Source organism: Embiotoca jacksoni, unplaced genomic scaffold (assembly GCF_022577435.1).
Source record: "Embiotoca jacksoni isolate LCO1_2020_lvr unplaced genomic scaffold, fEmbJac1.0.p SCAF_67, whole genome shotgun sequence".
NCBI lineage: Eukaryota > Metazoa > Chordata > Actinopteri > Embiotocidae > Embiotoca > Embiotoca jacksoni.
Window position 1 is genome coordinate 1,042,301 of NW_027185422.1, and position 26,308 is coordinate 1,068,608.

The 26,308-nt window shown below is 42.9% G+C and overlaps 1 protein-coding gene across 3 annotated transcripts in view; it reads right to left on the reverse strand.

Moving 5' to 3' along the window:
• The window catches only part of LOC138214056 (nuclear receptor coactivator 2-like), a 42,787-nt gene that overhangs the window by 16,137 nt on the left and 342 nt on the right, over positions 1-26,308 (reverse strand). For 2 of the 3 annotated variants that reach the window (XM_069175415.1, XM_069175413.1), the window contains exons 2-10: positions 18,589-18,654; positions 10,898-11,011; positions 9,714-9,886; positions 6,426-6,529; positions 3,988-4,165; positions 3,384-3,572; positions 1,554-1,655; positions 847-987; positions 360-507 (exon numbers count right to left, since the gene is read on the reverse strand). In XM_069175415.1, coding sequence (XP_069031516.1) covers positions 360-507; positions 847-987; positions 1,554-1,655; positions 3,384-3,572; positions 3,988-4,165; positions 6,426-6,529; positions 9,714-9,886; positions 10,898-10,992 — 1,130 coding nt within the window. In that variant the 5' untranslated portion in view covers positions 10,993-11,011; positions 18,589-18,654. The remainder of the gene's footprint in view (positions 1-359; positions 508-846; positions 988-1,553; positions 1,656-3,383; positions 3,573-3,987; positions 4,166-6,425; positions 6,530-9,713; positions 9,887-10,897; positions 11,012-18,588; positions 18,655-26,308) is intronic. The other variant, XM_069175414.1, reaches the window with a different exon arrangement.

Consider the following 26,308-nt stretch of genomic DNA (forward strand, 5'->3'; position numbering starts at 1 on the left):
GTTTGCACATCATCAGGTGTGAAAATGCAGGAATTTTACTTTTTTGTTTTTGTTTTCGTAAAACCTGCAGGTTGTTAGCCAGCGTTCCCCCGATTAACTACAGCTTGACAAAACTAAATAAAATATAATTATAGGCTGTCAAAACTTCGCCAGTCTGAGTTTAAAACAAATAATTTAAAGCATTAGACTCTAAAACTCCTGTTCTGTGAACTGTAATAAATGAGAATTTATGGGGGAAACTATGTATAAGATTTAGGAGGAAAAAAAGACATGAAATTAACTGAAACTTCACTGACTCCGCGTCCTAAAAGATTCATGATGAGTCAGTAGAGACGGAGGTAAAGAAAAGAGTGAGGTACCTCTGCAGGATGTGCAGGGACAAGTAAAGCTGCGGTTCATTGGTGGCCTGAGAGCGGACCAGTTTGCTTTTGGTGTGAGCCGAGACGACGCCGCCGTCCGCCAGGGAGAACCGGTACAGAGGGCTGAGGGCGTGGCCGTTCCTCAACACTGAGGAGAAACGGAAATTACACTTATCTCACCAAAAAACATATAAATAAATAAAAACACCACCATCATCACGATCACACGACACATGACTGAAACCCACCGATCAAAACAGAACATTATGCTTCTGAGGATTTAAGAAATGAACAGCAAAAACAACACAAAACAAACAATGAAGTATTGTCACATCAGATTATTTGATCATGAATCACGATAATTACACCGATTAAAATTATACACTGACAATTTTCAGCATGTAGTGTGTATTAGTGTCGACAATCCTTCTAAAAAAAAATCTCCGAATCTTGAAGTGTTTCGGCCGTGATGAAAACGCAGTTTTACCGTCTTGCTGGTGTTTCTTGGCGAAGGACATCTCGCCGTCATTCTGCAGGTGAAACCTCTGGATGCAGCGCCGAACCAGGTCCTCCCAGCCCGGCTTCATGGACGCCCGCAGCAGGCTCGTATCCAGCGACGTGATCTTACCTGCGCAGGTGGAGCAACGTAGTCACGCAAAACTTTCAGCCCACATGCTGGCGAAGCAAACTCCTCAAAACAATCCTCCCGGCTCCACGATGCTCTGAACACTTCAGAATATGTATTTTAAAGCCGTTTACATTTACTCACTGTAGATAGCATGTAAACAACAACATCATACAGTTTACATCCTGGCACTTTGGGCTTGCGACGTTAAAATATCAAACTACTAGAAAACCACCGGCGTTGAATTCGTTTATAAATGAACCAAAGACACTCTGACAGTAAATATATGTCCACTCTGCCTGCCTAAGAACAAAATATATATATCGAAAAGTTTAATTTCATCCCTCTTCAGTCTCCTGATATTTATGTCTTCCCTTCGTACAACTTGGAGCCATAAAGTCCTTCTATCAGGATCTTTTTTTTAATTTTTTAAATCAGAGCTCAGCGTTTTTGATTTAATCGTTGGTGCAACTAACCACACAGAAACTCTTCAACATAGAGTTATTAATTTAAATTTAAAGTAGAAGTTTGGATGCATCTGGCATCGGATTGATGCAGGTCCTGCCTACCTTGAAGGTCCTGCCGTGTGGTGAAGCTCTCGTACGTGGGCATCACGGCTCGCTCTTTGACTGGCACTCTTCTCGCCACGCAGATCAGACACGACTGGAAATCTGCAGGTTTGAAAAAAAAACACATTACAACTTACAATAATCTTTCACGGGTACAATCCTACATGAGACGGGCCATAATATTTACCCGAGGATGTGGATGAGAGAGGTTGGTACGTAAAGCAACAATGGGATTTGAACAGGGAGGGATTGTTTTTCCTCCCCTTCAGTGTGTGTTTTGTAGGTAACTGTGAGGTCACTCCGCCTCTCTTGGGTGGTCTCGTTGTTGGGCTCGGCAACTGTTTTAGGTTCCCCGTTATAAAAAAAACACAACGTCTGCCTTAATTCCTTCACTGTTTATACCGCTAAACTGTGAATATAATGCAGTCCCGCCTAATGCCATTACAAACCAAGACCTCAATGTAAACACAACAGACCGTTTATAAAAGTGTTCATAGCTTCCAGGTCTGACAAATGAGGTCGATGCAGAAGTGTCTTCAGCTGCGATACCAGCGAGTGCCACTAGAGGTCGGCTCCAAAAAGCCTCCGGCTCCATAGACTCCCATTCAACTTCTCTCATCAAATCCAAAGTGAATAAAATGTGTCCATCAGTTATCTCGGTGTTGTTAGCTAAAGTCACTCCTTCTTGTTAGTTTTCTGGAGGTCCATCTGAAAATAATCCCTCATTCATTAGAAAAGAAGATTCAAGAAGACCTGTTTTTGGGGGCGTGTCTGTTTGATTGACAGGCCTGTGGTGCAGTCAGGTTACAGCTATCGGTGGGCGGGACGTAGTATCGTCAGGTTTCCAATCAGATCGGTCAGATTAACCGCTGGCTCCTCCCCCAGCTCGTCCAAATATGGTCACTTCCTGCTCCAAACCGCTCCGAACTGGCAAAGATGGTGACGGACAGAATCTGAACTGGAGGATTCATAACGTTCACAAACCGACGGGTGACGTCACTGCCGGTCGCCGCTTTGGTTGACGCATATAACTTGATTATTCTACTGGACGTAAAAATCCTGAATATTATAAACATGATAAAACCAGACTTTCCAGCTGCAACACGACAACAGCATCAATCCTCTCCGTTCCACAACTTTAACGTAAAGCTTCACCGTCAGCACTGAAATCAAACAGGACGACCGCGAGCTCAGCGTCGCCGTGGAGACCACGACCAGTCGCAGTCGAACCAAACATCAACCGAAAGCTCCGTCTCAACCTGCAGCCCTGCGTCTGTCCAGCAGACGTCCTCCTCCTGTCAGCGCAATATCTGTCTGTCAGACGTCTAAAATTAGAACGCCAGACAGATTCTCCCCGTCGTGTGTGTGTGTGTGTGTGTGTGTGTGTGTGTGTGTGTGTGTGTGTGTGTGTGTGTGTGTGTGTCATTAGATTAGATGGGAAGATGACAAAGTGCCACGCGCTAATTAGTGTCTCCCGGAGGAGAGCAGCGGCGGTGGAAGGAGGACAGGACACAGGAGGACGGGAGAGAACGAATGATGGGGGACGAGACAGAAAAGTCAAGACGCAGACGGAAAGAAAATAACCGTTAAAAATACACATTAGAGAAGAACTTCACCCGACTGAGAATAAAAAATTAATGACGGGACGTGGAAATAAAAGAGGCACCGAAATTAAGAGAGACGGAAGAAGAGATGAAGACGAGGACTGTAAATTAGAGGGAACGAGGAAAAGGTGAATAACAATAAAACTGAAGGCAGAAATCTGAAACAAAATCAAAGATCCACAACAACGACGAGGACGACGGACAGGAACGTGACGAAGAGCCTCACCTTCCCCCTCCTCTTTGATCGACTTGGGTTCGGAGACGGCGAAACACTGCATGGTCTCGTACTTCTGCTGCACCGCGTCCTGCGGGTCGGAGGTCGGCCGGGCTTCGCCGTCGCCGTGAGGGTTGACCAACATGCGACAGTTGAAGGTGTGGCTGTTCCTGTTGGACGAATCACCGCCGCGGTGATTGACTGCGAGACAAAAAAAACAAAAACAAAAACAAGAGAGGAGACGTTAGAAGATCGTCGGGTTGGAAATATTCCAATTATTTTTTTATGGTAGATGGTTAGTTTAATTAACTGCTTTTACTTTTGTGGTGCAGTGAAGTTGAAAAAAAAAAAAAAAAAAAAGCTATATGGGATGACGCAATTCACAGACGTGTATTTTCGGTTTATTGCCATTTATTCGTATGCATATATTTACCTGTACATTTATGGGTTTCTATGTTTTTGTTTGTATTTTAAGGTTTTTCACCTATCGACTGACAGCTAATATGATTCATGGAAAACTCTGTAAAATAAAAGTGGAAAAAAAGGAACAAAACGACAAAAGCACTCCTTCCTCCTCCTCCTCCTCCTCCTCCTCCTCCTCCTCCCGGCGTCTCACCGAGGCTCTTGGGCAGCAAGTTCTTGATGAACTCGGCGTGATCTCCGACGTGCAGCACGCTGTAGACGCTGGTGTTCATCAGCTCCTCCTGCTGGTAGCGCAGATACTGGCTGACGTTCTCCGACACGAACACGACGTTGCCCTCCATGTTGACCACGAAGAAGAAGCCGTCCAAGGCCTGAAAGAGGTGAAGAGCAGACGTTGCAGCAAATATAAAAAAGTGATCTAACAAAACAAAAGGTGGGGAGGCAACAGTAACTCCTCCACTTCAGGTTTAGCTAAAAAATACTTTACATAATACCCATTTTTGTTGCAAATTTGGCACTTGATCAGCACGATCTTTAACCAACTGTCTATTATTATTAATAATAATAATTATTATTATTATTATTCCCATATGTGTATTGGGATCATAGACTATATAAAAGTGTTTGTAGCTTCCGGGTCTGAAAAATTAAGCCGATGCTGAAGGGTTTAAGCTGCAATACCAGCGAGTGCCACTAGAGGTCGGCTCCAAAAAGCCTCCGGCTCCATAGACTCCCATTCAACTTCTCTCATCAAATCCAAAGTGAATAAAATGTGTCCATCAGTTATCTCGGTGTTGTTAGCTAAAGTCACTCCTTCTTATTAGTTTTCTGGAGGTCCATCTGAAAATAATCCCTCATTCAATAGAAAAGAAGATTCAAGAAGACCTGTTTTTGGGGGCGTGTCTGTTTGATTGACAGGCCTGTGGTGCAGTCAGGTTACAGCTATCGGTGGGCGGGACGTAGTAAAAAAAAATGGGTGTTTTTGGGGGCGTGTCTGTTCAATTGACTGGATTTCTGCCCTGGCTCGTCCATATATGGTCACTTGACGGCACAGCTGGTTGCTGCTGGATCGGGACACTGATTACTGTGAACTACAGTCAACACAATCTTTCTTGCAGATGCCACAAACATTCAGACGTGCGCATAAGTAAAAAAAAGTGTGTGATTCAAAATTTAAATGTAAAAAACCCCGAATTAAACTATATCACGAAAAAACACAGCGCTCGATCTCGGTGGGCTGTGAGCGTCTTACGTTGGCCACCGTGTGCAATTGTGTTTGTGTTTTTTTCCATTCTTTCATTCCCGTCGACTCAGCATTTTCCAGCTAAATGTACATTGGCCTGTATGTACGCCTGCTTATTATCCCCGACGCCGCTGTGGAACAGAATGGAAAAGGGGTCTTGGCACAGAGTGATGTTTATCTTTCAGACTCGCGAGCAGACACCTTGGCCGGCGTTGCTGCTGGTGGACGCTATATATAGCCTCCTGTGTGTGTGTGTGTGTGTGTGTGTGTGTGTGTGTGTGTGTGTGTGTGTGTGTGTGTGTGTGTGTGTGGTCAGGCTCCTCCCCTTCTCCGTTCTAATCTGGCTTTTCACTAAGGTATTTACACCTCATTGGGTCCCGTGTTATACGTCATCACACACCCGTGTACACACCAACACACACACACACACACACACACACACACACACACATACACACACACACACACACACACACACACACACACACACACACACTGGAGTGTGTTTGATGATGGCATTGCCGTTAGTCAGAGGAACTCTGCAGAGCAGCGCCATTTACAGTCAGAGAGATGCTCCACCTGCTCTGACTGACGACACATGAAACACTGGCGTTTGTCCACTTCCTGTGTTGTCGTAGTGACATTAAGAGCTCACGTAATTAATGTCACTGCACGGAAAATTACGGTGCACCGGCCCGTTCTGAAAACACAACCTTTAGTGAGTTTACTTGTTGTGAAAATGTTTCGGGTTCACTGGTATCAGCAGGAACACCCATTCATGGTGTTATCACACTTCTGTTTTGTGTCACTCTTGCTTTGACCTTTAAACTATTTTTCTTTTCTCTCTCTCTCTCTGACAGTGATAACGCAGGCAGACGGAGGTTTGGTCGAACCGCAGACTGGATATAAAAGAGTTCGTAGCTTCAGGTCTGAAAAATGGTTCTGATGCAGAAGTGTCTTCAGCTGCAATACCAGCGAGTGCCACTAGAGGTCGGCTCCAAAAAGCCTCCGGCTCCATAGACTCCCATTCAACTTCTCTCATCAAATCCAAAGTGAATAAAATGTGTCCATCAGTTATCTCGGTGTTGTTAGCTAAAGTCACTCCTTCTTATTAGTTTTCTGGAGGTCCATCTGAAAATAATCCCTCATTCATTAGAAAAGAAGATTCAAGAAGACCTGTTTTGGGGGGCGTATCTGTTTGATTGACAGGCCTGTGGTGCAGTCAGGTGACAGCTATTGGTGGGCGGGACGTAGTATCATTGGGTTTCCACCGCTTAGCCATCCAAATATGGTCACAAACCGCTCCGAACTAGCAAGATGCCGACGGGACAAAATCCGAAACTCTCGGCTTCATAACATCCGACCAACCAATGTTGGGTTGAACGTACCTCCAGCATCATGGGCCCGAGAGCGTCTTTATCGATGACGCCCTGCCCAGTGGACGAGACGTCGGCCTTCTGCACCTCCTCGGCATCAGCCACCGGAGCTTTCTCTGTAACAGACGAGGAACAATTTGAGTTTTTGCAACATTATTATTACATATTTTCTTTGTCTTAAGAAAAAAAGAAAAAAAAGGCTTTTATTTACTGGTTTCATTGTTATTTTTTGATTAAAATAAAATAACAAATATTGCATTCATCCCATCATGAAGAACAAACACAGAACTTCACCAAAGCGTTGTGAGGAATCCGGAGAGTGCACGACTCATTGATGATACGGTGAAAACGGCACGTCAAACGTTTTAGGGCCCGGCATGAAAAGAAAGGCTTGTACGAGATGAAGCGAGCTGCTGTTGTGTTTATCACAGACTGGGTTTGTTTTCTTGGAATCAAACATCTTCATCAGAATGAAGCTTTTCTTTTTTCTCTTTTTTTTTTCCAGGACACACTGCGGGTGTTGTTGTTTTTTTTTTTTTGTGACGACGAAAGCCTTCAGGCGAAAACCGACACGCCGACTTTGAGTTTTCATGTAAACCGAGACCTTTTTTCTCAAACATTATAACTTATATATAAACCGTGTTCCTGATGTGTAGGTTTGAGTAGCGGAGGGTTTCTCAGTTTTACAGTCTCCACTCTCCTCCTCCGGCTGTACCGCTGGACCGTTAAGCCTCCCGTGGCCCCATTAGGCCACATAGCTGACATTCCTGTTGTGGGACCGGAGCTGTACGGAGTCGTCGGCCCTTAAACCCTCGTCACCGGCGAGCCTGGAAACGGCTCCACTGTGTAGGTCGAAGGGTTTTAAAGTCTGTTTCTTTAAAAAAAAAAAAATTGTTTTAAATCAATAAATATGAGTCGCTGTGTTTCACATGCTCAGGTTCGGGGGGGTTATCGAGCCTCCCGACACCACAGCGAAAGCACTCTGAGGCAGCACTATGACTTGCATATGAATGGCCTATTAACAGCTGGTGTATCGTGCGGTCCTGCAGTATCGACTAATGCACCGCTCATTAGCTCTAAAACAAACAAAAAATAAAGAAAAATACTTTCTCAGGTGTTTGCAGCTAACAAACAAAAAGCACCCCGAGCAGCGGTTTCATTACCGAGAAGACTTCGGTCTTAACGAAGCCGGCTTCACAAAAACAAAACAACATATGAATCTGTTACTGATTTGTTTTCAGGTCAAGCCGAAGACTTCTCTTCTTGCTGTTCTTCACTCTCAGTTTGGTTGAGTTTGACCTGCTTCAGAGCGGTCGTCACCGTCAGCGAATCAAATGGTTGTTTGACGGAAAAGTAACAGCATAACTTTGTGTTTTCATTTTGTAACCTGACTTTTTACTTCATTATAACATTATGACTTGATGTTTGTTATTTCCAACAAACAGTCGGAGCAGACAGGAAACCGAAGAGCTCACCTCCTGTTCTACAATCTAAACCTGTGGTTACTGTAAATGTGAGGTGTGGGCCAAAACACACACACACACACACACACACACACACACACACACACACACACACACACACACACACACACACACACACACTTCCTGATGATGTTTTTGTTCTGTTTGAATTCATGCGTTTTATGTGAAATCTTCATCAGTTCAATTCTTAACAACAACAGCAGGTTTCTGAAGTCGACCAGGCAGCTGTGTGACTAGTGTGTTTTCAGTGTGTGTGTGTGTTTTCAGTGTTGTGTGTGTGTGTGTGTGTGTGTGTGTGTGTGTGTGTGTGTGTGTGTGTGTGTGTGTGTGTGTGTGCTTATTCAGCTGTTGTTTTCAGACACAAACAGCACTACAGCGCATGGACACCAACTGGCTGACCACAGGAACCAAAAGAGAGGAGAGAGGGAGAGAAAATGAATGCTAGAGAGGAAAGGAAAGGAAAGGAAAGGAAAGGAAAGGAAAGGAAAGGAAAGGAAAGGAAAGGAAAGGAAAGGAAAGGAAAGGAAAGGAAAGGAAAGGAAAGGAAAGGAAAGGAAAGGAAAGGAAAGGAAAAAAGAGAAAGAATAAAAAATGGGGCGGAAAAAAAGAAGAAGAGTGACAGAAGATAATTTGTGGAAGGATGACAGAGTGATAGAAAGAGTAAAAGAGAGAGATTGAAGATAAAGAGGAAGAGAACGAGAGGAAGACGAGGAGGTGAAGGAGTTGAGAGAAAAGAGAACGAAGAGCAGGGAGATGGCGAGACGGCGCTGAGGGCAGATCGTCCTGGTTTCCCCGTGAAGACTTACATCACATTGACCAACAGCGTTACATAAGAGCACCGCCTCGGTCATCATCACACATCAGGCTTCACGCTCACACACCGAACATCTCCGTACGTTTCCCTTCGGCCACCAGTTCAACTCCACTTCTGAATATTTGTGATCTTTTCTTTGGTTGAAATATTCGGACATTTAAAAGAGGCCACGTGGGAAATTTAATCTGCATTCACACACTACAAAAAAGTATGTGGAACAAGTGTAACCTGTGAGGAGCTCCTAAAACCATTATTATTATTATTTTTATTATTATTATTATAGTGAGTTTTCACTTCACAGCGAACACGCTCTCCTCCAGCAATTTGTCCACGTTTTTATTTTTTTTTATCAGAATATGAAGACTTTCTTTGATTATGAAAGCATTAACTGAGTTTTATGCTGCTTGATACTTTCTTTAGAAGTTTAACTTTTTATCTCCACTTCAATAAAATAAAATAAGACAACAAAAAAAACCTGTTGTTCACGTTTTGAAAAAATACCTTTAAGTTTAAACTGGCCTGTACTTTAATTTTGTACTTAGTATTTTATTGTAATTTAAATTCAACTTCAATTTATTTTCTCCGTATCGTTTATAATTTATCGTATTCATTTATGCATTTTAGTTGGCAAAACTTTATACTATATTTTAGTATTTTATTGAACTCTAATTGGTACGTCGGGTGTTTGATCATCACTCATTAGTTTGTTCTCGACAATGTTCTCATTTATTGCATTGAGTGTGGAAGGTTTTGGATGTGTGTGTGTGTGTGTGTGTGTGTGTGTGTGTGTGTGTGTGTGTGTGTGTGTGTGTGTGTTAGGAGGGTGTGTTTATTGTTTTCACTGTAAATCATTGTTTTTATGCCATTTGTATGAAAAGTGGCAAACAAATAAACTATGAATGATTGATAATACATGACGCTGATATTAAGAGGAAAGCCAACGAGCCTCATTAACGTTTGGATGTTATGATGATGATTATTTATTGTGATGCAGCGCCTCACCCTGCTCCTTGATCTGCCTGATCTGCTTCACCGTCTCCTTGAGGATGGCACATTTGTCCGGCTTGACGTTCAGGTCGTCCATGTCGTTGATGTTGGCGAAGATCAGCTCTGCCAGCTCCTCGATGTATTTGTTCTCCTGCTCCCGGTTCCTCCTCTCGGTGCTCCTCTTGGGGCTGGACGACGGGGGAGGGGAAACAAACAACGGTGACCGAATAGTCATTCGTAGCGGCATCGTGACCGAGGACGTCGTCGTGACGCATTCTCCACATTAAGTGGCCGCAAAATGCTTCATTAACTTTTGAGGGTCTTTGCACGGTGACCGTTTGTTTCCAGTCACGGAGACGTCCTCGGCGACAGAGACGATTTCATAACATCGCCGTCATTATGTCCTCATTACGGCCTCCGTGCATCATCGCTACGACAACCGGTTTGTTGTTATATAAACTGTTGTCTGTAAAAAAAAAATTTAAAAAATTGCTGCAGCGGCACTTTTCTCCGCTGACCTGAAAGAGTCTCTGTCTCCTCCCCCGAGGGGCCACGAACAACCTTCACAGGATTAATGACTAATTATCTGATGGCAGGTAAATCAGTTGTTGATTATCAGCATATTTTATTTCTGCCGGGTAACAAGACAAAATCTAAATTAAACCAATAAATTGTACATGAGGGTCTGGATAATTAATACTTGTGATGCCCTGAGGGGGGAGGAGGGGTGTGATTTTTGGACGTTGCCATTTTGCTAGTTCAGCGCCAGAAGTGACCATATTTGGACGAGCTGGGGGAGGAGCCAGCGGTGGATCTGACCGATCTGATTGGAAACCTGACAATACTACGTCCCGCCCACCGATAGCTGTAACCTGACTGCACCACAGGCCTGTCAATCAAACAGACACGCCCCCAAAAACAGGTCTTCTTGAATCTTCTTTTCTAATGAATGAGGGATTATTTTCAGATGGACCTCCAGAAAACTAATAAGAAGGAGTGACTTTAGCTAACAACACCGAGATAACTGATGGACACATTTTATTCACTTTGGATTTGATGAGAGAAGTTGAATGGGAGTCTATGGAGCCGGAGGCTTTTTGGAGCCGACCTCTAGTGGCACTCGGTGGTATTGCAGCTGAAGACACTTCTGGATCAGAAGTCTACATAAAGTCTACGATTGGTTAATGTATTTTTTTTACCTGGGCCCCAGCAGATCTGACTGACAGTCCTTCCTCTTCAGCGACCCCGCCCCTCCTCTGGGGGGCTCCCGGGTGTCCGCCCCCCCACTACTCATCTTCAGCAAATATCAGCACCTGGAGAGAGAAAAGAGGATAAAAGGGGGGAATTTTTTTTGTCATAAAAACATAAAACATTGAAAAAGTTCATCCTGTAAAAGGCCCAAAAGAACTTAAACTGTTTGAACAATGCAAATGTTTCTGCCTGACATAATATTTACACACCAACAGCTACAGAACAAAGCAGAGGAACCGGCAGCCACGTGACGATTTACATGTTTACACTTATGATTTCAAATACTTTCCAAATAATGTTATTTTTAAAGTCATTATGTATCTAAAGCTGCTTCATTTTCTTTTGTTATCTGACAAAATTAGTACGCTTTTAAATCTAAACGCACTTTGTTACAAGTGCAGCCGAGCTCGATGGAAATTAAAAAGTTAAAAGTCATTTTTTTTAAAAGCACAGTGTTATTAACAGACAGTTATTGATGTGCTGAAGATGCACACAACCTGCGCGGTGCATTATCAAACAGGGAGCGCGCTCGTGACTCACGAAAACAATGTACCATTGTAATGGAGGCAATAACGTGGGAGGCCCAGTGGGAATACTGGAGGCGTCAATAATTACTTCAGTTAGAAAATAGATAATTCATGTAGGCATTCGCTGCTGTCATGATGTCCAGAGCCCAGTTGTTTTCAATAGTATTTCTGTCATCCTGAAAGTGTTGTGTAAGTACCGTACTATTCTTACTTTGTATTTATTTATCTCATTTTAGGTGTTTTTTTTGTTTTTTTGTAGATGTGACTTGAAGATTATTTCTCAGGTTTACGGTGAGTAAAAAAAAAAAAAAAAAAAAAGCAAACTGATTCCAGACTGACAGCAGCAAGCGGGACAAATGTTTTTCGATCACAAAGTGAAGAGACGTAGCGTCCGGGGAGGACAGTGGGCCTTTAAGGCTCCTCGACGGACCGACGCATCACCTGACTGTTACATAACAGCCCGTCGGTGGGGCTGATGAAAAGCTGGAAGGACGGAGAAGGGAAAGACAAAAGAGAGAGGAAAAAAAACACAAAAAAAACACAACAGGGAGTCAAAGAAAAGGAGACGAGTGAGAAAGTTAGCAGGAAAAAAAAAAAAAAAGAAGAGGGGGAAAAACATTTTCTCACACCGGCTTAGAAGTTGTTGTAAAATAAGAGAAGTTGAGGAGGATGAGGTGACAGCAGGAAGAAAACCAGAGGAGCTGTAAATAATCAAGGCCTGAGAAAAACATGTCCTAATTACAGCATAACGGGAGAGTAGGGAGGTGGGGGGGAGAGTAGGGAGGTGGGTGGAGGGGGAGGGAGGTGGGTGGAGGGGGGAGCCTGTTGGTCAAAATCAATCTGAGACCCCTGAATAAAGATGGAGGTTCTGTTTTTCAGGATAAAAAAAAAAATGAGGTGATGAATGAAAAAGGACTCGTTTATCGTCACGATTAGAATCTGCTGCAACCGATTTATAATGCAGAAGTTTTGAGTTTCTAGTCTTGATGCTCAAAAGACGGGACTTTATTTTGAAAAGACGGAGCACGTTAAGAAGAAAGATCCACTTCCTGCTTCGGTTCTCGCCAACTGAGATCATTCAAGTGCTCGACATCTTTTTTTCTGCTTTGTTGTATCTCAGACGTTTTGGTCTCCTGTCTCTGCTGCAGTTTGGTGCACATGAACAGAAAGTCGTTTGCATGCGTGACAATACTCGCGCTTCTTTTATTAACATTGAAATTAGCAGCCCTAATAAATATGGAAATTACAGCATGTCAAGTTAATTAAAAAGACCTGTCAATCATCATTTAAGAGCTTTAAATATATATTTTTTTACTTTAAAGGTGGAACGAGTAGGTCGCCACACAATACATCTTCAATGAATCTTCCCAAAACTGATATAAATTAACTTTACAAATATTAAGTTCAATTTTGTAAAAACTAAAAAAGTGTTGTTATTGTTGTTAGTGGACAGCAGGTTGTTGTAAAGGTACAGGACGTGTCACGGTGCCTGAAGGCAACATCATCATCATCATCATCATCATCATCATCACCATCATCAACGGTATCACTTCGATCAATGCTCACAAACACATACATGTGGGGAGACACACACATGGTGCACCAACACACACGATGAATTAACACTAATGTAGCCCGCGACAAAAGCCTTTACCCCGTCCAGCCCTGATACTAATGCAATCAGAGGAGCCGAGAGCTTCGCAAAGTGAAGCCATTTAAAAACGATTTGAGCTGCAGAGCAGAGACGGGGGCCGGAGGGTCAGAGCGGCCATTAAGGAATTAAAGCCGAGGATTGATCACCGCCTGCTTTAAGTGGACTCCGTCTCCAGTAGAAACCACCTCGGCTCCTCACTCCCTTTGTTTTGGTAGAAGAAGAAGAAGAAGAAGAAGAAGAAGAAGAAGAAGCAGAAGAAGAAGCAGAAGAAGCAGAAGAAGAAGCAGAAGAAGAAGAAGAAGAAGAAGAAGAAGAAGAAGAAGAAGAAGAAGAAGAAGCAGAAGAAGAAGCAGAAGAAGCAGAAGAAGAAGAAGAAGAAGAAGAAGCAGAAGAAGAAGAAGAAGAAGAAGAAGAAGCAGAAGAAGAAGAAGAAGCAGAAGAAGAAGAAGAAGAAGAAGAAGAAGAAGAAGAAGAAGAAGTGGTTACCGTGGTGAGGCTGTCACAGATTATGATTTAGGGGTTGCCGTGGAAACGTGGGCTATACGTGTTGATTCTTGACGAACGCTTACCACCGCCCGAATATTATCGTCAATCAAATTTGCCCACAAACTCTCGGCCTGTTCGGCTTTCAGATAACATCCTCGTAGTCTCCACTTCCTGAGCTGAGCTCCCGGGCGACGGAGAGCGAGGTAAAGTGTCAGATTACATCCAGGTGGAGGTCAGGTGTGGCGGGACGGATCAAAACAACAGCTTGCAGTCTGTTTTTAGCAGTAATGTCTTTAAAAAAAAATTAAAAAAACACTAAGAAAAATAACACACGGCGATCTGGAAGGTTTGTTAATGACGCCGTGCGACAGGGAACGGTCGGTGAAAATAAATAAATAAATAAATCACGGGGTGCACGACAGACCGACTCTGACAAAATGATAGTGGTCATGCAAGTAAAACACACTACGGCTTGTGATTAAAGTGATGAGTCATCGTCAGGCCTTCAGCTTCCAGACTAATTGAGGTTTTGAGAATGTAAAAAAAAAAAAAAAAAAAGAAAAAGCACTGACCACGCAGTCTTATGTAACACAAAATTAAAAGCAAATGTGTCTTCGCTGCCGATGGTGAAAAAAAACCTAAAAAACAAGCTCTGTCTTTTCCACTCGACTTGACTATCGCTCACAGCTGTTAGTTTTAACGCCGCGATTACGACTGCGGATGTGTGGTGATGCCGCTCTGAGCCGGTGGACGTTAACAGTACATGCTATACTATATTACAGGTGCACACGTAGGGTGGTTTTTTTGTGTTTTTTTTCCACGTGGCAGACCAGCCCTGTTTTTTTGTATTGAATCATCAGTTTCCAAAGGACTCGTGACGCCGGCGTGCTGGAATAGAAAGCAAACGTCTTTTTCTGTGTGACGAGAAAGTGAATTCCCCCGTAAAAAACAACAACAAAAAAACAAGCTGTACAAATTCAACCAATGCTCTCTCTCTTTGTCTAAAACAAATGAGACTAATTGTTGGGGTTTTTTTGGTCTGTTGAGTCTGTTACCGTTTCATTTAAAAAAAAAAAGAAAAGAAACACACTTCATCGTCTGCAAACTTTCGTCAGAAACCAAATTGTAATCGGCAGAAAATCCATAAAAAAACAAAAAAAACAGCTGTTTTGATCTGAAGCGGTGGAGAAACACCACAAAAAAAAAAAAATGATCCCAGCATAATAATAATAAAAAAAAATAATAAAAAACCAGAGATCCAATCAGGAGAAGGAGACTCAGAGCAGCTGGCGTCCTGCAGCTGCTCATTGTGTGCAGCTTCATGCAATGTGAGAGCCTGATGCCTGATCGATTATAGGCTGCGATCAATACCATCGAACATGCCTGCCCGGATGCTAACTTAATTGTGAACACACACACACCCACACACACACACACACACACACACACACACACACACACACACACACACATAAAACCCAATACTCTTCTACACGCTGCAGATTAAAATGTACAGCGAAGCAGAAGAGCACTTGTGTCCCAAATCGGACCCTCGAATTACAAAAAAAATAAATAAAAAAATCATCCGACACGCATGAAAACACACGCAGAGATGTGAGAACGAGGCTCGGAGAGGCTTTGTTTATGGTCGGCGACACTTTGCTCCGTCATGGTGGTCCGTGCAGCGGCTGAAGCTTCGCGCAACACAAACATTCAGCGGCGGCCAAAAAAAAAAAAAAAAAATTCACCGCTCGAAACTCACGACGCAAAAGTAAACAAATACAAGTTTCTGTTAGATGTTGGGATATGCGAGACTAAAATTAACACTTACGTTAAAATTCACTGCAAAACAAACCATATGTTGTGAAATTCCCGGCGTGATAATTAAGTAAAATCACATCCTGTAACGCGCTGATAAGCCGGATAACGACGCGGCTTACATCGGACGTGACGAGAGAAATTAACCGATGAGTCAAACGGCTTATTAATATGCAACACACAAAAAACAAAAAACGAAAGCGAAGGCAAAGCGTCGTTTCCTTTTCCTGAACCGGAGGTCAGAGAATCCAGGAGCTCGGCTCGCTGATTGAATTATCTCCACATTAACATACAGTCGCTTTCAGGAAACTTTTCCTCGGTGTGAATTTGAGATGTAAAGTTCAGAGAAAAAACAAAAAAAAACAGCTTTTATGATCTCAAACAGGAAGAAAAAGATTTTTATAAACATAACATCCCAGAAACAAACACCTAACGGACGTCTTCCTAAAAAAAAAAAGTTATTTTCACTTTTTTTTTTGTTCCCCAAAACTGCAAACTCGTCGTTTCGGCTTTCTGGACGACTTTTTAAAACAACAGTTGTTATTGAAGAGGAGCGAAGTGAGCAAACAGTTGGCCGGTTACACCTCAGGTGACAGAGCAGCTTCAGGCCTGCTGACTGTGCACTCTGTGTGTGTGTGTGTGTGTGTGTGTGTGTGTGTGTGTGTGTGTGTGTGTGTGTGTGTGTGTGTGTGTGTGACCAGTCATTCATAACCACTCCCCTCGCAACACACACACACACACACACACACACACACACACACACACAGTGTCAAAACCACAATAACAATACATGACAGCTCAAAGTCCGAGTGTGACTCAGACAGCTGCCGTGAGCATTGAACTCATCACCGTCCGTCCGCGAAGTAAAGACACACAACGATAAATATTAGAATCACAGCTACAACCGAAATATATTCAACAGCTCGTTCCAATTATTTGTCTCCCGTGTATCATAACCTACAAAATAAGAGAGATGAGACGATTAAAAACGAACAAATATTTCCATTTTCACTTTGCCTCATCGTTGAAGACCGTTAAAGGTTCTGTTTCAGTTTTTACTCACGGAAACGTTATAGTTCTTCAACAAAGGCACTTAAACACCTTTACGTTATTTATGTTTTAAATAGCTGGAACCTGAAAGTCTACAGACTGTTCCTTTAAACCCACTGAATGGAATATAATGGAGTGTGTTGGCCACTCACCTCCGCTTTGGTTAAACCGGTCCATAACCAGTCCAGAGCCGGCCAAACATCCCATGCCGGCCCGCTGGCACGCTGCTCACCACACACACACACACACACACTCACTATTTCCTCTCTCGCTCTCCCCCTCTCTCTCCCCCTTCTCTATGAGATTACTCCTGGTTGTGTGTGTGTGTGTGTGTGTGTGTGTGTGTGTGTGTGTGTGTGTCATCTGCACCTAATGACAGCTGACAAACTACATGCCACAAATCCTCTCTCTCCCCCTCCCTCCCTCTCTCCCCTCCCCCAATCACATAGAGACTACAACACACACACACACACACACACACACACACACACTCCTCCTCCTATTGGCCAATGTCCAGAGAGAGAGAGAGAGAGAGAGAGAGAGAGAGGAAACAAAAAAAAACCTCCCCCTTTCTCTCTCTTTCTCTCTCTTTCTCTCTCTCAGCCTTTCTAGTTACTGAGAGTCACACAACCGGTTTGTTCTTAAGTTTTGAGGAATTACTTCACAGATACTAATCATACAAAATGCATTGAAGGTGTGAAAATGAGCCAAATCTTTAATAAACACGCATATATATATATATATATATATATTTTTTTTATTTATTTATTTATTTATTTTTATTATTTTTTTTTTTTTTACTAGTTTCGGTACTTTTAAAGCACTTAAAATGCTTGTATGTGAAGTAAAAAAGAAAAAAGAAAAGAAAAGAAGTAACGTTCATGGATAAGACCTGAAAGTGGTTCAAAAATTGCACCCAGAGATGAAATTGTGTGCCGATTTAAAAAATATGATGATAATTTGTGGACGTCAACTTGAGCATCGAGCTCAAAGTGCAACATAAATTAAATAAAATAACAAAACAAAAAAAGAATATGCAGGACTAAAGATACAACAATAATACAACGTAATAAATATCAAGAAATAAAATTCAATCAAACACACTAAACACCAGGGATGGAAAACAATAATTAATACCTAAAAACCCAGATGATAAATATGACTTCAAATTAAAAGCCAGATTAAAGAGCTAGGTCTTTAGTTACCCTTTTAAAAATACACAAAATCACTATAGACACCATATGACCAAAAGTATACGGACGCCTGAAGAGAGAATGAATTCTGCTGAATAACAAGAAAAATACACATAAACACACTTTTACAGACAAACCTTTGTTTTTTTCCCCCAAACTTTGCTCAAATCCGCTAACTTTCAAAATAAAAGGCAGCGATGGACAGAGAGAGACTGCTGCTGCTACTTTCAGCATAATGCATAATAAACCCTGCTTTGATAAAAAAAAAAAAAAAAAAAAAAAAAAAAAGCGTCACTAAGTGTGATGACAAAAAACAAATGAGCAAGAGAGTCACAGAGAGAGAGAGAGGTAATTTTACAAATGGCAAAAAGCACTAAGTGCTGGTGGAAGCAGCTGCACACACACACACACACACACACACACACACACACACACACACCTTCCCTTGCTTCCACTCTCCATGTTGTCATGTCAACATTGACGTCATTTCAAGCACAAAAAAAATTCTCCGGTTGCAGTTCTCTGCACCGACCGGCCGCGTTTGGATTTTTGCATATGCGAACTCTGCAAACTGCCGTGCAACTGAAAACAGACTCGACGGGCGTCCATTATACATTTAAAACAAAACTCAAATATTTGTTTTGTTTTTCTTCACGGATACGAGACGACGTGTGAAACTCTTCCGCAGTGTTTTTAACCAAAGTTTGTGAAAGACTTCGATGCACCTCTTTGGTGTAAATTTCATGTTTTTCCACAACAACATTTTTGAATATTATCTGCATCTTTGGAAAAGAAATTGTCCAAAAATGTGGAGAATAGTTCATTTTGACGCCTTTCACAAGGTTCCCATGTTGGAGGTAAAACATCATTTAAATCTCAGGCCGAAGGAACACAACCGGGAGCTCACTCACCTCGTATGCAAAGCATCCTGGGTAAACATCCACAAAGAGTTACATTGCGACATCACTCAGTGGTCTCTGGAAGACATAAAACAAGAATGAAGATCAATATATTAAAAGAATAATTTAGTTTTTTGCACTTTTAAAACTCAAGCATGTAAATGCGAATTTCTAACGCGTACGTCCGCAGAACGGAGGCCGGCCGGGACGACCCGGCCGGGACGACCCGGCTGGGACGACCGGCCGCCTCCCTAAACATTATTTCTCAGGAACATTATACCACGGTTACGATGAGTCATACTTTTGTAGAGATCGAATGATAAAGCGAACGTGTTCATCAGAACTTCACCCACCGGTTCTGCTGGAAACATCTCCCCGCTGCCCACAATAACAAAAGGAAAACCCCGCAGCTTTTCCCAGACGCTGACCCCGCCCGCGAGGCCGACCCCGGACCGGTATGGTGCCGGTCCAGGTTCACCGAGTTCCCACCGGCTTCGCTTCACATTAAAAAAAAAACATCCTATTCAACGAAATGATTCGTCTACTTTTTTTTTTTATTTGAACAGCTGAAGTGACGTGGAAATAAATCTGTCTCTCTAACAACGTGTTCCAGACAAACCGAGCTGCCACTGAAAAGTCTAAAACACCGGATCACATGTCCTGTGAAAGACTCAACCTGCCTTCTGGATGTGGAGAGACTCGAAGACGTCCCGTCTCATCTTTTGTTTTCTGGAAAAACTAAATAAACTTGTTACACGTCAGACGTTGTCTCCGGTGAATCACATCCTCTTCTCCCACTTTCTGCTGCCTCGTTAACATCCTGGAAATGTTCGATAAGAAAAAGGTGACTGACCGGGACCCTCCTTATTATTTTCACTTCTTGGGAAAAGATTATAAAGGCGTTTTTTTTTTTTTTTTTTTTTTTTTTTTTTTATCAACGGGGAGTTTATTCCGTTTCATTAATGGCTGCAGCAGAACCTCAGCGCTCGATGTTGTTGTGTTTAACATGGAAATAATAAATAATAAAAACAAAAATACTCGACGATTCTTAATAACGCAGCTGAAACACTTTATAATGTAAAACAGGAAGACGAGCTGCAGTAAATGTAGTGTGATGAAACAGTCGAACTACAGCAGAAGAGACCAATCGTACCACTTCTGTGTGTCTGTGTGTGTGTGTGTGTGTGTGTGTGTGTGTGTGTGTCTGTGTGTGTGTGTGTGTGTGTGTGTGTCTGTGTGTGTGTGTGTGTGTGTGTGTGTGTGTGCGTGCGTGTGTGTGTGTGTGTGTGTGCGTGCGTTTGGGTGGGAAGAGTTACTATAATCAACAACAAAAAAAATGAAAAGTAGTAAGAAGAACTTATACTTTTTTTGGACAGCGGCCAAATCCGAAACATCTGCTGGCTCTTCTTCCCTCTGGTCTCATATGTGTGTGTGTGTGTGTGTGTGTGTGTGTGTGTGTGTGTGTGTGTGTGTGTGTGTGTGTGTGTGTGTGTGTGTGTGTGTGTGAGAGAGACAGCCGCCCTTCTCGGTCAGTTAGACACAGCTCACTCCAATCCCAACAACACTTCGACATGCACCTGCCGCTGATATAGTTGCGTGTGTGTGTGTTTGTGTGTGTGTGTGTGTGTGTGTGTGTGTGTGTGTGTGTGTGTGTGCATTTGTCAGTTTGTGTGTGTGTGTGCATTTGTCAGTTTGTGTGTGTTTGCATTTGTGTGTGTGTGCATTTGTCAGTTTGTGTGTGTGTGTGTGTGTGTGTGTGTGTGTGTGTGTGTGTGTGTGTGTGTGTGTGTGTGTGTGTGTGTGTGTGTGTGTGTGTGTGTGTGTGTGTGTGGACAGCTGATCTCAACCCAACTTGGCTTTTTGTGAGTTGCTCAAAGCACACATGCGATGACAGAAAGCGAACCCCCGCTCATTCGGTGCTCTTGAGACTTTATGTAGGTCGCCGGAGGTCACGGCGAAGTTTCGTCGATATTCATCTGCTGGAGAGAGACGGTTTTTAATTTTTTTCTTCTTTCTTTGTTTCTTTTTTTGTTTCGCCTACTTTTTCAAAAGACTCCAACATTCATCAGCGTCCTCGAGCTGTCAGCGAGACGCGGACTCAACACGACATATCAGGAAGTGATTTAATTGGCCGTGTGCTGCTGGTTTTTAAAAGGATAGTTGGAACCGTAACATATATAAAATATACATTTTCCCCCTTTTGGGAACCGCTTTTATTTTCACAGGGAAGCACAGGGCACGCAAATATACTGCTGCAGACCATTTTGAAAACTAAATAACAAGCCCCCAGGTATATGTGTGATTTACAATTTGCCTTCAGCAAGAAGGTGAAAACACACACACACACACACACACACACACACACACACACACACACACACACAGAGAGAGTGTAGTAACTGTGTTGGAAGACCTGATTGTGTAGTGAGCAAGGGAGAGTTTCACTGTTAATTATTTGCATGCCAGGCATCCGTGGTAAGCAAACACACACACACACACACACACACACACACACACACACACTCTCACACACAGAGTCTCTGTAAGACAGAGAGAGGGCAGCCACGGAAAGTCAATGAGAGCCACACAGAGAGACGGCCTACTTCCTGACTGTGATTAATTTCTGTTACTAAGCAGCTCCATGGCAACGCAGACATCCACGGCGCCGCCGAGCCCCTCGGAGCTGATTTTTTTTTTTTTTTTTTTTTTTTTTTTACAGTACGGCCGCGTAACACGGGTCGACCCCCCCTCCTCTACCCCCCCCCCCCCCCCCCCCCCCTGTAATCTGGGCCAGAATCACGAGATGCATCCGCACACGGAGGAAACACGCATCGGCGTCACGTCGAGTCACGTTTCACGAGTCGAGATGCAGCCGAAGCGCGTCGTGAATGAAAGTGTCGTCCTCGCGTCGGAGAAGTTCACAAATTGCTTTTTGCAACGATCAAAATCTTTTGTCTGAACTTCGTACTGAAGTCGTATTTGAGTCACCGATTAACCAACTTCAGATTCAGCCCGTAACGAAGAAGTGTCTTCTAAAAATAATAATAATAATTTTTCGATAACCATCCTTTATCCTCAAATGGCTAAAAGCATCCCCCCTCCCCCCCCCCCTCCTGCAGCTGCTCCAGATGTGTGACGCTCAATCAAAAAACAAAAGAAAAGTTGTTTTTGTTCGTTTTGATCGCCATCTGTGGGACAAAAAAGGAAAAAGTTCCTTTAAGTCCGTGGCGAACACCCACGATTAGCGCCGCGCCGCGGACTGTTTGTTCTGTGAAAGCTCGTTCTGCTATCAGCTGGTGTTACCCGTCCGGAGGCCGGCGGAGCCTCGTCCCTCCGGATCAGCTCCGCTGCCACAGCGGGACAATTACAGCCAGCTAACCAAAATTAGCGCTCGTTACGCAACCCGCTACGCTCGGGCTCCCGGGTCGGTCCGGCGCTTCGACCCCCGCGGCGGCTTTTCATCCCGCCGCCCGCCGGACGGCCCGACACGCGTTCTGTCCCGCAACGGTCTGACATCACGCCGCCTCTCGAGGGATTTAGTCGACGGGAGAGAGAATATAATATCCTGTAAATTCCCGCGATGCTTTTTGTGTTTGAACGAGTCTATTTCTGGCTCTTGCGTCCGTGCTGCGCCTCCCTCCCTCCCTCCCCCTCCCCCTCCCCCCCGCACCCCCCCCCCCCCCCCCCCCGTCCCGTTTCAGAGCACAAGAAGAAGCCACAGTTATTTAATACTAATTTTTTCTCCAACTGATATTTATTCTTCAGAGTTTGAAGCATCGACCAACAGGACCTGAGTCGAGTCCGGCCGGCTCTGGTCTGCTTCCTGTTCCCACAATTAAAACTTCACCTCTCTGTGAAAACGCTTGAGATTGAAAGGTTGTGGGTTTGAGTCCCACCGGTTTATGTACGACTAGACTCAGGTCCTCCAGTAACCAGCAACTCGTCACGTATTGTTTGGGACCGCTGCGGTGCACTAAATAAGTCTGGGGGCGGGGCTAACGTATGATGACGTTGAAATCAATTGAGTTGTTTTTTTTCCTGAATGTAATTGAAGCGGCGGGTCAATGTTGATTAGTTAAAGGCGGCTCCAATGATTTCCAAATTAAGCTGAAGTCTACTCCCGACAGGACGCAACGACTTTAGACAAAGACAGTTAGGAGACAAAATAAATAGAAATGGGACTTCGTTAACTGGGTCAAACAGAAATGGACCAATACATTTTATATCAGCTAATATTAGTCTTTCGCAGATATATTGTCTCGGCACACATGGAGTAAATTACAATACTGAAATAACAAAGATATGCTTCGACTAATTTAGAAACAGGGTCACCATTATAAAAAAAATTAATGAAAATTAAAGCTATCTTTAACCAAAAAAAAAAAAAACCCCGTGTCTATAAGTTACGCAGTAGTAAAAAGAATATGACCAAATATATCACGGTAAGATTCATGTATGAATACTGACATCGACATCTTCAAAATCACCCGTTTCATGAGACTCTTCTCCGATTCTTCTCCGCGTGGTTCCGCAATGTTTGAGGAGAAAAACGTGCGTCGATAACGGAGATTAAAATATACTTTGATTTGAGACTAAAAGATTTTTATCATCGTGTAAACTGTCAGAACATCTCGTCAACAAATTTCGCTGAAGGAATATTACAGTGATTATGGTGTTCGGGCACCGCGGGAGGCTTTCAGAGGAGTCGTGACATGGCTGTGTGTGTGTGTGTGTGTGTGTGTGTGTGTGTGTGTGTGTGTGTGTGTGTGTGTGTGTGTGTGTGTGTGTGTGGGTTAATTAGAGCAGTTGGTCTCAGGAGGATCAGACCTGAAGACGACCGTCTCTGCTACGTGACAGAAAGCCAGCGGCAGTGTGTGTCTGTGTGTGTGTCTGTGTGTGTGTCTGTGTGTGTGTGTGTGTGTGTGTGTGTGTGTGTGTGTATGTGTGTGTATGTGTGTTTGTATGTGTGTGTGTGTGTTTGTCTCTGATAAAGTCGGTGGCAGCGAGAAGATCCAGACATACACAAACATAGACGTGTAGACAAGCGTGTGCGCACGCGCACACGCGCGCACACACACACACACACACACACACACACACACACCTTGTTAAATACCAATAAATGTACATATGAACCAATGAGAAGAATTAAAAGGGAAGGAGTGCACGTAGGAGGTTCTGGAAGGGATTACTGTGATGTGGATGTGAAATCAAAGATTATCAAGTAACGCTTATCAGTTTTGATTGGTCGCACCCGTTTGGCCAATTTCTTTTCTTTTTTTTTACAACCTTCAGATTCAAATCACCTTTAAAAAATAAATTTTTTTTAAAAAGCAATGAATACGAGGGTTTCTTTAATCCAGAATGGGAACACATCAGAGGAAGAGGATGAAGGTTTAAAAACAAATGTGTGTTTTCTTTAGCTTGTTTAGAGGATAAGACCTTGTAGAAAACATAGTATGAAGAACTGCACAGTCAAGCCTCTGCCCTTCCTCCTTCTCCAACTTCTCCTCCTCCTCCTGTTGCTGCTGCTGCTGCTGCTGTCATTGGTCGGGACATTATTTGAGCTCTCACGTGGTTGAGTGAATTCAAGCCACTAAGGATCCCTCACTGGGCAAACTGCCAATCTCACGTTAAGATCTTGGTCTTAAGAACATTCCTGCACTCTTGCTGCAGCACTATAAGGTTCTTCTGGCATTAGAGGAAGAAAAAAAGAAAGAACTATGGAAGCATGCTGTTATTTACCCAGAAGAATCACTACCCCGGAGCATGATAACACAGTTTAATGAGGATAAAGCCGTTAGAAAAAGCACACTGGAAACGGATCCAGGTTGATCTTTGAATGTAAAAAACAAAACCAAGCATGCACAACGTCGCATGTTACCAAGCCGTCTTCCCTCAGAGAAACGCAGAAAGCCGCGTGTCGCAATCCTTTTTCAAAGTTCACTTTACGGTGCAGTGAGAGAGCAAATAATCACACAAAAAAAACCAAAAAAAACAGAAAAAAATCGTGAGTCCAGCCAGCAAAGATAACATATCCAGAGGAGTCAGGTGGCACCTGTCACGTAGGCAAACCGACATGTTTCCTACGGTAACATACCAGCACAACAGCAAATAAAAGACTAATTCTTCTGCTGGCATGCACAAAAAAAAAAAAAAAAAAAAAGGCCCGACCGACCTGACTGCTAAGAACCTGCAGCATGGGTCAAGTCGCAGGTCCTGCAGCTGCCAGGTTGCGAGCATGCATGCATGCTGGCGCTTAAGTGGTCAATATGTTGCTTGATACACAAAATGGAAAAATGCCACAGTGACATGGAAGAGATTTGGTACAAATAATCTTTCCCCTTTTACAGGATTAATTTTCATGACTGTCTTGTTGTGAACATTTAACCTGTTGGAGAGATAAGTGTCTCCTCACATCACTGCCCACGGGGCTGATCCATGTCAAGTTATATGAACCAACAGGAAGTAGACCAGCCGCTTCCTTGACTTACTCTTCAAAATAACAAGCAATTAAGTAATAAAAGAAAATAAAATGCTACAGAAATACAAAAAGCACTGAGCTATAGATCTTTTTTCCATTGTATACATTTAGATTTGTTATTGTAGGGAAGGCACAGGTGTATTAATAACTTTGGGGATATCCTACTTTTTGAGCGTGTTGGTTAACTGTCTTTGTTTAGTGGGATGCTTAATGTAACTGAACCATTATTAATACACAAATTTATTAATACAAAAATGTCTGCTGTGAAAAAAGGTGTATGATGCACTTGGCTGTAACTCTGTACATGAGGTTACCTCAACAAAACATCCCCGTAATACAACATTTGATGTGAAATAATACACCATAACAGCTTTAATACAATGTTAAGTCGCATTAAATAACATGAAACTGAGTAAGTCATCCATAATGAACAATTTATACGCAATTAAATAAAATTATTCCCTGAAAGTACCAAGCAAATCTTATTTTATTTTGAAAGAACAAACCGGAACTGTGGGGTTACTCTCGTTCACGTGACGCTTCAGTTGGTTGAGGAAGTCAGAGCTGTACGAACCGGCCCGGGGAATAACTTAAACTGTTCACCGTAAAATAAAACTGACCTCAGTCACATAAACACCACGGAAAATTGACCAAACACTACATTAAAAAATAAAATAAAATAAAATAAAATAAAATAAAACTTTGACAACGAGCGACAACTCGTTTTCTCGAGCTCGGTTTCACGTTAAAAAAAAAAAAAACCGCAGCTGATCAGGAAGTGGAGGCTTTTAACAGCGAAGTGTTAAAGTTAAACAGCAAAGTCCCGGTTGGGGATATTTTATACACACACACACACACACACACACACACACACACACACACACACTCACGAGTGTTTAAACACGTTCAACAAACACGCGCGCGCGCAGTGTTTTTAATTCTCGGTCTTTGGCAGATTTTTTTTTTTTTTTTTTTTTTTTTTTTTTGGCACCGTAACCGACGCAAAGTAGCATTTTGTTTGTTTGTTTGTTTGTTTGTTTGTTTTATCCGTTTAGCTGGTAAAAAAAAATAAAAAATGAAAAATAAACAAACCCGGTAAGGTCGTGAAAGCTGTCAATCAACGGACAAAATATTCACGTGTTTTTACTCGCGAACAATTCGTTAAATACGATTTTCGAAAACCGAAGACGCGAATAAATAAACATGCGCGATAAATACCGAGTGATTCTGACGTTATTTACGCGTGTA